The 11,373-nt window shown below is 40.4% G+C and overlaps 1 protein-coding gene across 1 annotated transcript; it reads right to left on the bottom strand.

Annotated features, from left to right (window-relative positions):
- Nucleotides 1–302: 302 nt before the first annotated feature.
- LOC134015788 (kinesin-like protein KIF13B) lies at nt 303–10,936 on the bottom strand (the record flags this gene model as incomplete). Its single annotated transcript, XM_062455321.1, has 8 exons — nt 10,862–10,936; nt 10,570–10,630; nt 9,923–10,015; nt 9,540–9,720; nt 5,687–5,771; nt 3,483–3,617; nt 2,117–2,229; nt 303–414 (listed from the first exon to the last, which is right to left on the bottom strand). Coding segments are annotated over exons 1-8 (855 nt in total), but the record flags the coding sequence as incomplete, so codon positions are not given.
- Nucleotides 10,937–11,373: the final 437 nt, after the last annotated feature.

The raw sequence follows: 11,373 nt of genomic DNA, 5'->3' as shown, positions 1-11,373 counted from the left end.
GGCCCCGTCCCTCGGCGGCCCAGTAGGATCTTGTGACCCTGAGAGCGACATGCCTTCGCCAAGCCGTCTCATCTCAAGTAGATTGTTACTCCGAGGCGCTGTGTGCGGCAATCCCACACACCCTGTCAAGTCCCTCCCGAGCAGCGAGCCAATTATGCCGCTCCAAGAGAGCCAGCCAAACTTGACTTTTGGCAGGACCGGGTATCGAACCCTGGTGTGCAAGCGCAATGAACTGCAACTGCAAGTCTGCTGCACGCCACCACGGCTCTCTGCTCTGCAGTGTTGATGAATCCACACCTCACCTTAAGCAGCCAGGTGAGCACAGAGTCTCTGTAGGGCACAAATTTGCTTTTGTTCTTCCCTGCACCTTGGTCTGCCAGGGCTGAGATCACCAGCCCCAGAGTGGTGAGAGACCTGTGTGGGGATAGGAAGCACCCTTAAAAGCAGTCACACACATTCACACTAAGTACTGTCACACACTGGGAGATGCACATAATGCTGTCACAATGAAACAAACACGTACAGTGCCCTCCGTAACGTTTCAGACAAGGACCCATTATGTCTTTATTTGCCACAATTTTAGACTTGGAATCAAAGATTGTATCAAAGGGTGGCCTGTAGCGTAGTGGTTAAGGTAAATGACTGGGACACACAAGGTTGGTGGTTCTAATCCCAGTGTAGCCACAATAAGATCCGCACAGCTGTTGGGCCCTTGAGCAAGGCCCTTAACCCTGCATTGCTCCAGGGGAGGATTGTCTCCTGCTTAGTCTAATCAACTGTACGTCGCTCTGGATAAGAGCGTCTGCCAAATGCCAATAATGTTATGTAAAAAGGGTATTTTTATACATTACATTTTGGTTTCACCACGTAGAAATTACAGCGGTGTTCATATATAGTCCCACCATTTCAGGGCACCAGAGTTTGGGACAAATGGTCTCACAGAAGTGTTTAATTGCCTTCTAAATGCAGGTATAAGAGCTCTCAGCACCTAGTATTTCCTTTAGTCTTTTGATCACCATTGGAAACTATTATTGCCATTAATAAAATTGAGGACCAAAGTTGTGCCAATGAAAGTCAAAGAAGCCATTATGAGACTGAGGGGAAAAAAATAATAATAAAATGGTCAGAGACATCAGCCAAACATTAGGCTGAGCAAAATCAACTGTTTGGAACATAATTAAGAATAGAGAGAGAGCACTTGCGAGCTTAATAATTGCAAAGGTACTGGCAGGCCAGGGAAGACCTGATGACAGAATAATTCTCTCCATAATAAATGAAAATCCCCAAACACCTGTCCAATATATCAGAAAGAGGAGTTGGGTATGGATTTGTCAATGACCACTGTCCAGAGAAGACTTCATGAACAGAAATAGAGGCGACATTGCAAGATGCAAACCACTGATTAACCACAGAAATGGGAAGGCCAGATTACAGTTTTCCAAGAAGTACTTAAGAGAAAAATACGAAACATGACTACTTTAACTTACACAACATTGCTGCGTCAAAACATTATGGTGCAAATGGAGGGACTATGTATAAGCACTGCTGTAATTTCCACATGGTGAAACCAGAATGTATAAAAATGCCCTTTATTAAAATCTGACAATGTGCACTTGAACCACATGTGATTTTTTTTTTATTGCAAATTTCTAAATTGTGGAGTACAGAGGTAGATAAATAAATAGGTTTAGGCTTTGTCCTAAACATTACGAAGGGTACTGTATAGTCATACACAGACACATAATAACAATCAATGCATGTATTTATAAATTGAGTTGCTGCCACGATAGAAAATTGACACAGTGAAAAAAGGATTGAATGCAAATAAACCCACTCTGGCCATGCAACTTAAGTTAAACTGGATCCTTTTGTATTAGAACCAAAGGCATTATTTTGGCACCATTTGTCACTGTGCCAATGTCATTAAATGAGCTCGCAGGCAGCAAGTGCTATGCGCACTTTCCATATTCCATTAACAAAGCATGGGGTGAAAAAGACAATGTTAAAGTGTTATATGAGTGAAGCACAAGTGGGTGTATCAGGATAAGAATCGGAGAGTATATAACCAGCATCTAAAGAAGAGTCCAAGGATGTCGATATGTCCATGCTCACTGACTTGTTGATGTTGCTGCCCTCTTTCAGTCTCTCGCCTGCCGCGCCCGTCTTGGCTGCCCGCTCACTCCCTGCCAGGTCCACCAGACTCAGCTTGCTCACCTTCTCCCCACTCGTCTGCAGAGCGGGAGAGAGAGCGTAACTGTACACTACGCTGTCCGTACAGCCAATCACTGCGCATACAGGAAAGACAGTCCGAAGCCTATCCATGTTCATCTTTAGTGCAACTTCCTTGCTAATTGCTAATGAAAATAAATAAATTAAGGAAAACAGTTTTTCCAGCACTGAACAGGAACAATGACCATTGTGTGAGTCAGTCAAACAATCCTCTATTATGGTGTTGGCTTTTGTTCAGAGCTGGAGAATGGGAGGGGTGCTTCAAATAAGAGGGTCCCTTTACTGGGACCTCTTTTACATTCCAATAACCGCACATAACGCTACATGGAAGTACATACGATGGCATGGGAGAGGAGATGGCAGCAACAAAAGTGAAGACAAAACAATAAAAAGAGAATTAAGAGTAAAAGGGGGGGGTAGTGAGAGCAATATGTAAGAATATGAAACATTGGAAGCCTTCAGATTCCGGCCTGTCCCTATTGACTGCTATAGGTCGCAAAACCATATCCACTGCTGGCTTCCAGAAGCACAGTAAATAAATGTCTTAGATTTTGGGGGGCTGTGTGGAATAAAAGGATGGTTAAATCAAAAGATAGGTCAAAACCACATTTGAGCTTGTGCGATGGTATGTGTAAGAGGGAATTAATGACTCCCAACCTCCAATCTCCTAAATTTGCCTGGAAGTTTGGCCAAAGACAAAATGATTGAGCTCCGAAAACCAGGAAAGAAATGGTCATATGTGGCAGTCAGATGATTCAAGTCCTGATAGAGAGGGGGCATTACAGGCCTGCTCCTGCATTCTTAATGTGGCTGGGCTCTGTGCTTAATGAAGCAGTGAGGGTTAGGTAACAGCAGTTGGGGGTGGGGTGGGGTGGGGCGGGAGAGGACCGCGGTGATAAAGCGATGGCTGACTGTCCGATTGGCTTACCTGTCGGAAGGTATTATTTATTGATTTATTTTCCAGTACTGTGTGTGAGAGAATCCGAGTTTAATGACAAATTATTGACAATGGGATAAATACATAATTAAAATATAATGGACAAGTTAAAAATGATGAAAAAGTACAATCTAAAAATGACAATTCATGTTGAACAGGAAAAAGTCCCCAATCGTCTTTAGGCTCCACGAGATGAACTTTGTCATGTTAGCAAATTGGGATTGGTTCTATCCATGGTATAGAATCTGTGGTTCTATTCAAGTATGATGGGACTGAGCATGCATGTATCAGCATGCAGTGGGTGAGCTGGGCATACCCCAGACTGCAGGTCCTGCAGTGTGTGCGTGAGGATGATGATAAAGACTGCATGTGAGCGGCTGCTCTCCTCGTTCATGTTGGTGGCAGCCACAGTGCGTGATTTGTTTCCCTCTGACATCAGGGACTCAATGTCCTGCCGAAAACAGAGAGGGTGAGGTGGTCTTGGGGTTAGTTTTTGCAATGCACCAATGCACAGCATCGGTCAATTAAAGCAGTTAACCATAGTTAACATGCTTCACTTGGTATCTTGGGTCTTAATTAGTTGCTGGGACATTCAGTCAGAAATTAGAAATCAATCTCTACCATCTAAAAATGGAAAAATGAAATAATAAAAATAAAAATCAGGGGTTTACATGTTTTTTTATTTTGCAAATGAAGGTTTAAAGTGGCAATGAAAGATTGCGTTTTGGTTGTTTTATTGACTTCTACTTTGGTACAGTAGGTGGGAATGACAGTGGAATTGCACACTACAAATTCCATATTGCCTTTCAAATATCAACCGTCTCCTGTGTTGTGACGTAATTCAATAGCCACAAAAAACGAACACCAAAAAGCCTCTCATATCAAGACTATTTATAATGGTGTGATGGGTAACAGGTGAACGGTATTTAAAGTTATGACTTGCTAGCAGGTGTCCGCCACCTCAATGTTGCAAATAGCTTCTAGGACCGTGCAGTTTAACCATTTCTAAAATCAAGTAAAATTGTTGGCATAAAATAAAAATCCTTAGATCAGTCAGCCGATCATATCCATCGGATATTGAAAGCGAAAATTCCGTGCTTTAAAAGGACTACATTAATCCTGTCACAACAAAGATGCATTGGCGAGATTTACCCTTACATAAGATATAAGCCAAATTGTACAGAAACCATTGGCATAAAAGTCAAATTATCAGACCAGTCCATTACGATATCTGAACAAAATCCATTACATATTTATATTTACACCGTTTCCGTCTGATTCCCTGCCTAAAATAAACCAGATGTATTGCGTCATCACGTTACTGTATAGCAGGCAATATTGGACACTGAGTGCACAATCCTGTCTGTAACAAAGTTCTCAATAGCAGTAGATTGGGCACATTTCATGCCAAACAAGTCTGTCAGGCAGAAGCCATAGAAGAGAAATGAAAACACAGAATTATAATGAACTGATTTTAAGAAAATGACATGCAATCAACCAGCATGCCTGAAGGTAGCCTACACGGCTTTAACTACAGACTGCTGGACATCTGTGAGCACGATGAAATGTAAATGTAAATCCTTAATTTGGCAATTAGGCTATTATTCGACCTTACTATATTGACATTTCAATTCATCTATTTTAAGATGGCCCAAAGTAAAGTTTAAAAATGCAATTCAATTTGTCGGTAGGCTACTCCACTTTTTCTTTCTCTTCACAAATAAGATATTAGATACACAGTATCGGTTACATGGTTAACCATTTTCAAAATGGGATGGTAACGGTTTCCAAAAACTTGTAAAAAAAAAAAAAAAAGATTTGTCACATCCCAAGTTAGAATGCATTAAATCTAAAATGGTGAGGTCAGAAAGTGATTAATTTCTGATTAAATGTCCCCCGCTGAACATAAGGTTTTTCTTACATATTTTAAATAACTTATAATGCATGACACTCAAAATAATTTTTGTAACCTTATGTGCCAAGATAAGTCGGAAAGTATAAACCCCATTCACTATCCATTGACTTTTTTTCTACCAACCATAAAAACATTTTGTTGCACAAATGACCATTTGTCCTGCCAAGCCAAGTTTGTCCACTAAACAGCCATGTTACATGGGAAATAAATAAAGAAAAATGCTAATACCCATTCAACGGAACTACTCTCATTTCATCCACTGACCTTCTATACAACTTGGTTATGTTGTATGACTACTGTCAATTGTCAATGTTGTTAACAACCTCAGATTGGTAGATGAATACTACTATAATAATACCACACTATACACAGAACATTAAATACAATGGATTCCATGAGTCGCTTTTGTGGAGATTAAACCTCCACTGGTCCAAATCAAAAAGTCATAGCTGAAACTTCCAAATGGAAACACTTGGAGTACATACATGGAGTACATACACTGTGAAATTGTGGTTTAAACGACACAATCAAGATTTTTACCAGCACATAGTCCTAGCCTGAACCTCCCTGCATTATGCAATTTTAAACTCATAATAGTACTGTACCTTGTAACTGGCAACGGCGAGGCGGGACAAGCCATCCACATAGGGTCCCAGGACCTTGTGCTCTCTCACTCTCAGAGACTGCCGACTCCTTGGAATAAAGCAGAGGCCACAGTTTAACTAATGAAATTATCACAGCGGGGTCAAGGGTTAGGGATATACAGTGGTGTGAAAAAGTGTTTGCCCCCCTTCCTGATTTTTTTTTTTTTTTTTTTTTTTTTTTTTTTTTTTTTTTGCATGATTGTCACACTTAAATGTTTCAGATCATCAAACAAATTTAAATATTATTCAAAGACAACACAAGTAAACACAAAATGCAGTTTTTAAATGAAGGTTTTTAGTATTAAGGGAGAAAAAAAATTCAAACCTACATGGCCCTGTGTGAAAAAGTGATTGCCCCCCTGTTAAAACATAACTTAACCGTGGTTTATCAAACCTGAGTTCAATTTCTCTAGCCACACCCAGGCCTGATTACTGTCACACCTGTTCTCAATCAAGAAACCACTTAAATAGGACCTGCCTGACAAAGTGAAGTAGACCAAATGATCTTCAAAAGCTACACATCATGCCGAGATCTAAAGAAATTCAGGAACAAATGAGAAAGAAAGTAATTGAGATCTATCAAGGTTATAAAGCCATTTCTAAAGCTTTGGGACTCCAGCGAATCACAGTGAGAGCCATTATCCACAAATGGCGAAAACATGGGACAGTGGTGAACCTTCCCAGGAGTGGCCGGCTGACCAAAATTACCCCAAGAGCGCAGCGACGACTCATCCAAGAGGTCACAAAAGACCCCACAACAACATCCAAAGAACTGCAGGCCTCACTTCCCTCAGTTAAGGTCAGTGTTCATTACTCCACCATAAGAAAGAGACTGGGCAAAAATGGCCTGCATGGCAGAGTTCCAAGACGAAAACCACTGCTGAGCAAAAAGAACATTAAGGCTCGTCTCAATTTTGCCAGAAACATCTTGATGATCCCCAAGACTTTTGGGAAAATACTCTGTGGTCTGACGAGACAAAAGTTGAACTTTTTGGAAGGTGTGTGTCCCATTACATCTGGCGTAAAAGTAACACCGCATTTCAGAAAAAGAACATCATACCAACAGTAAAATATGGTGGTGGTAGTGTGATGGTCTGGGGCTGTTTTGCTGCTTCAGGACCTGGAAGACTTGCTGTGATAAATGGAACCATGAATTCTGCTGTCTACCAAAAAATCCTGAAGGAGAATGTCCGGCCATCTGTTTGTGACCTCAAGCTGAAACGAACTTGGGTTCCGCAACAGGACAATGATCCAAAACACACCAGCAAGTCCACCTCTGAATGGTTGAAGAAAAACAAAATGAAGACTTTGGAGTGGCCTAGTCAAAGTCCTGACCTGAATCCTATTGAGATGCTGTGGCATGACCTTAAAAAGGCGGTTCATGCTCAAACACTCCAATGTGGCTAAATTACAACAATTCTGCAAAGATGAGTGGGCCAAAATTCCTCCACAGCGCTGTAAGAGACTCATTGCAAGTTATCGCAAACGCTTGATTGCAGTTGTTGCTGCTAAGGGTGGCCCAACCAGTTATTAGGTTTAGGGGGCAATCACTTTTTCACACAGGGCCATGTAGGTTTGGATTTTTTTTCTCCCTTAATAAAAACCTTCATTTAAAAACTGCATTTTGTGTTTACTTTGACTAATATTTAAATTTGTTTGATGATCTGAAACATTTAAGTGTGACAAGCATCAAAAAAAAAAAAATCAGGAAGGGGCCAAACACTTTTTCACACCACTGTCGTCCCACAGCCCCATCCATGGAAGTGCTCGTATATTTGGGAACATTTGGCCGTATGCAAGAACCACTCGTATAAACAGATGTGTTCTTAAATCACTTAAAACTAGCTATTTAACAGAACTTGGTGCAGTCACAAATTCTCTTATATAGAATTTTTCCTTTGGAAGGAACAACATTTATGTCGTATGAGTCAAACAATGCAGCTCACCTGGCACACCAGACTCAGATCAAACTCTCAAACTAGGTGTTGCAGATCAAATATGAATCAAGATTCAACCACTGCATTGCTAATTTCTCACCTCAAATATTTTCAGAAAAATATTTCAGTGGATTGTTCTGAAGAAAAAAAGACTAAGTTTATCAAAGGGATGCCACATTATTATGTTCTCAAAACCAAAGTAACCGCAGTCCACCTAATCAAGTATCAGTCGTCCCTTACTCTTGTTAATCTCATTGGCCATCTATCTGTCGGAATGATATGACCATATACCCAGAGGCTGAATAATATAATATAATGATATAATAATCGGAACTAACATATCCATCTGTAATCCATTTTAAATACATAGCGGCCACTAAAATCGGCACAATTGTAACATCAGATTCATTTGACTCTTTTTTTATGAATCCAAATACTGGCATTAAAGAGTAAATGCTTCTCGATTAACTGTTCAAGAAATTCACACAGCAAATCAGACGGTTTCGCCGGGCAAAGAAGAGAATGTAATGATTTTTGTGAACAACATTCTGAAGATATTCATTAAACAAACACGTTCGCATTTGTGATATTTTACTACATTGCTGCAACCTCCGACGTTTCCTTCGCGCTCAGCTAAATTGTTGCTTAGAGTGAGATGGACAAAATTATGATTGATTTGTTTGTTAGTTGTAGCAGGTGGTATACGTAGGCTATTCTAAAACACGGAATTCACTCTATTGTACTTTATACGACCATAACACAGCAATTACACAATCAGAATAACCATGCAAATCACCAGGAACGAAAATAAGGGACATTTCGGTTATAAGTCAGGACATCTGAAAGTAAAAAAAAAAAAAAATAATAATAATAATAAAAATAAAAAAAATGGGACTGTACCAGAAAAAAAAACATATGGTCACCCTGATTATATTGAACATCTTCATTTCGGACAAAAAAAATGTATGCAGATGGTAAGTTATGTTGTTGTGCACCCCTGGCCAAAAATGGTTATGTTGACTGTTTCATTAATACTGACCAGTTTCACACTGCTTATCTCTAAAATGGGAACTCAATGAATTAATAAGTGTATAAATCAGCAAGTTATGAATGCACATATTAAATCAGTGAGTCCCCATTTTTGAGGTGAGCAGTATGAAACTGTGTAAGTAACTGTAACTGTGATGAAGACAAAGTGTGGAGCACATCTAAAGTGGATCAACTGTAGCCATCTTTGCATTTCCATAAATTGAGATACAAGTTGTTGAAGTCTGAACAGCACACAGTAAAAATCCAATCAAGATTTTGTGTTTAAAAACACATTCAGGAAATCCTCTCAGAAATGTTATACCCCAGCTTGGTGATCACAAGTCTGAACATTGAACAGAATGCAGCAATTACTCTTTTGTAGAGATTAAACCAAAACAAATAATTTATATGTTGGTCTTTAAAAATGATTTCATTTCTAATTTGTCACCTCTGTGACTTTGGCACAGAAAAATATACAATGCCCCACCCCAAACAATGATGTCACCCAAGCAAAATCACTCCCCTGTTTTAAATTAGGACAAAAGCTTTGCCACCAAAGCTCCTCATTCTCCAATTCAACGATACCTCCATTCACTTAAGAGGAGTTGCTGTATCCCAATGACATCACTCAAAATAGTCTTTTGCAGATACAGACAACAAGACAATAAGAAACTGAAAATAGTCTTTTGCAGACAGACAATAAGAAGCGGCTTTGATGCAAGACATCAATTAGATCACACCAATTATTCTGAGGGCAAGACAGAATACACTAAATTATCGTCTCTTGGGTTGAGGTCCCTTTAAAAGGTCTAAGAGAGCCAGAGGCCGATCTATAACTGTGCCCTCACCCTTTGGGGTCCAGCAGATCACGGACCTTCTCGTTGTAGATCTCCATGTAAGACACCTCCACAGTGAAACTCTCCTCTTCCCTCTGGTGCTGCACCGTGCGCTCAAACAACGAGCTGCAGAGGCGCGGGATTAGGCCCGGTTGGTCCACCGAGCCCATCATGGTGAATGACTTACCCGAGCCTGCGGCCATTGAGCGTGCAAGATAGCCAAAGAGGGGATGGGACCATGCAGACAGAGCCAAGTGAGTACGCAAGCAACATACACAACCCGCCCACAAAAAACAAAAAAAAACATTGACCATTAGATCACAGTGATGTACAGAGAAATATAAAAATATTATTTCTATTGTCTGGGATCATTTCATGTCACTCCTGTAACCTACCAGTCTGACCATAAGCGAAGATGCAGGCATTGTAGCCCTCAAAGGCATTGTGCAAAAGACTCTCTCCAAGACACTGGAAGACCACATCCTGACCTAAGATGCAAAAAGGATGGACAAAAACAGTTGCCTTCTCAGTCGCATTCACTTGCAATTCAATTGTAGCTTCTTGTGTAAAGAATAAATTAAACTGATCTGATTATGTGGGTTAAATGCTGGTATACATACATGGATGTATATCTAGCATTCATTTTTATTACTCTCTTTTCCTTTATTCCCAAACTGCAGCTGTAGTTGTTGCTGTTGGCTGGCTAATGGCTTTGGAGGAACCAAGCTCCACACATCCTCCAAAATGCATGTAGCCAGCCATCGCTGCTTTGAGTGGCACAGTGCAGGCCACCAGCTGAACAGTGGTGTTATTGCACAGGAGGCTTGCACTCAACGCTTTAACTGACCAGAGGAGAGTAGGGAGACTACATGGGCAACACAAAGGCCAATCGCGTGGCATCCCAGTGGACCACCAGTGACACATCTGGATTCGACACCGGGCAGTGGCGTGGCTCACAACAGTATTTTGACAGGATTTTCCACCCAGGCATTCCCCCGTTCAGTGCCTTCAGTAAACGATGAACTTAAAAAAAACAACCTACCGGCAAACTTGTCTGTTGCAGACTCGTCCATTGACCAGAAGCAGTAATCATAGGCAAAAACCTGTGGGAGAGCAGGAAGGAAAATACTAGTTTCTATTTCTTGTCACATCTCAAAAAGAAAACAAACAGGCTAGTTAGCACCGTCTCATTTACCTTCACAATAAGTGACACCTATGCAACACTATAGGAAGGTAAGTGGAAGCCCCGCTGAATGGCATTTCCGGTATACTAGTAAGGGCTATGCTAGTGGAGTTCAGACAAATGATGCATGCAGACGGTCAGATTTGTGTACCAAATGCAACAAAGATGATGCTATCGATCCTGCGATGGCCAGTCTCATGGGACACACCAACACATTCACGCCCATGGGGTTTTCTTTCCCGCAACTGCACATGACATGGGTTGCAGGTTGCCATCGATCGGTCACTGGTTTACACAAATGTATCCCAATTTTTATTCATGTTTCTAAGTTAGATTCATGCCAGGTAAGTCAGATTTGTTTTGTTATTTTGGTTTTTTTAAATGGCACGAGAATTTGAACAAGAAATGAACACAGTAAATTTTGTCACTATGAAAGGGAAAGCATTACCAAAATATTGTGTGCATGTAAATGTGGTCACTAGCTAAAATCAGTTGTTAAACATTCAATTAATAGAATTTCCAACTAAACATTTCCAAGTAAACAAAATAAGCATCAAAACAATACTTTGCTTACATAGATGAAACATTTTGAAATAAACATAATATGCAGAAATGCATAATAAGTGAAATGTTTCCTTAAAATGACACATTCCACGTGGAACA

This window comes from Osmerus eperlanus, unplaced genomic scaffold (assembly GCF_963692335.1).
Source record: "Osmerus eperlanus unplaced genomic scaffold, fOsmEpe2.1 SCAFFOLD_491, whole genome shotgun sequence".
In the NCBI taxonomy this organism is placed as follows: domain Eukaryota; kingdom Metazoa; phylum Chordata; class Actinopteri; order Osmeriformes; family Osmeridae; genus Osmerus; species Osmerus eperlanus.
This window is presented reverse-complemented; position numbering and strand designations above follow the sequence as displayed.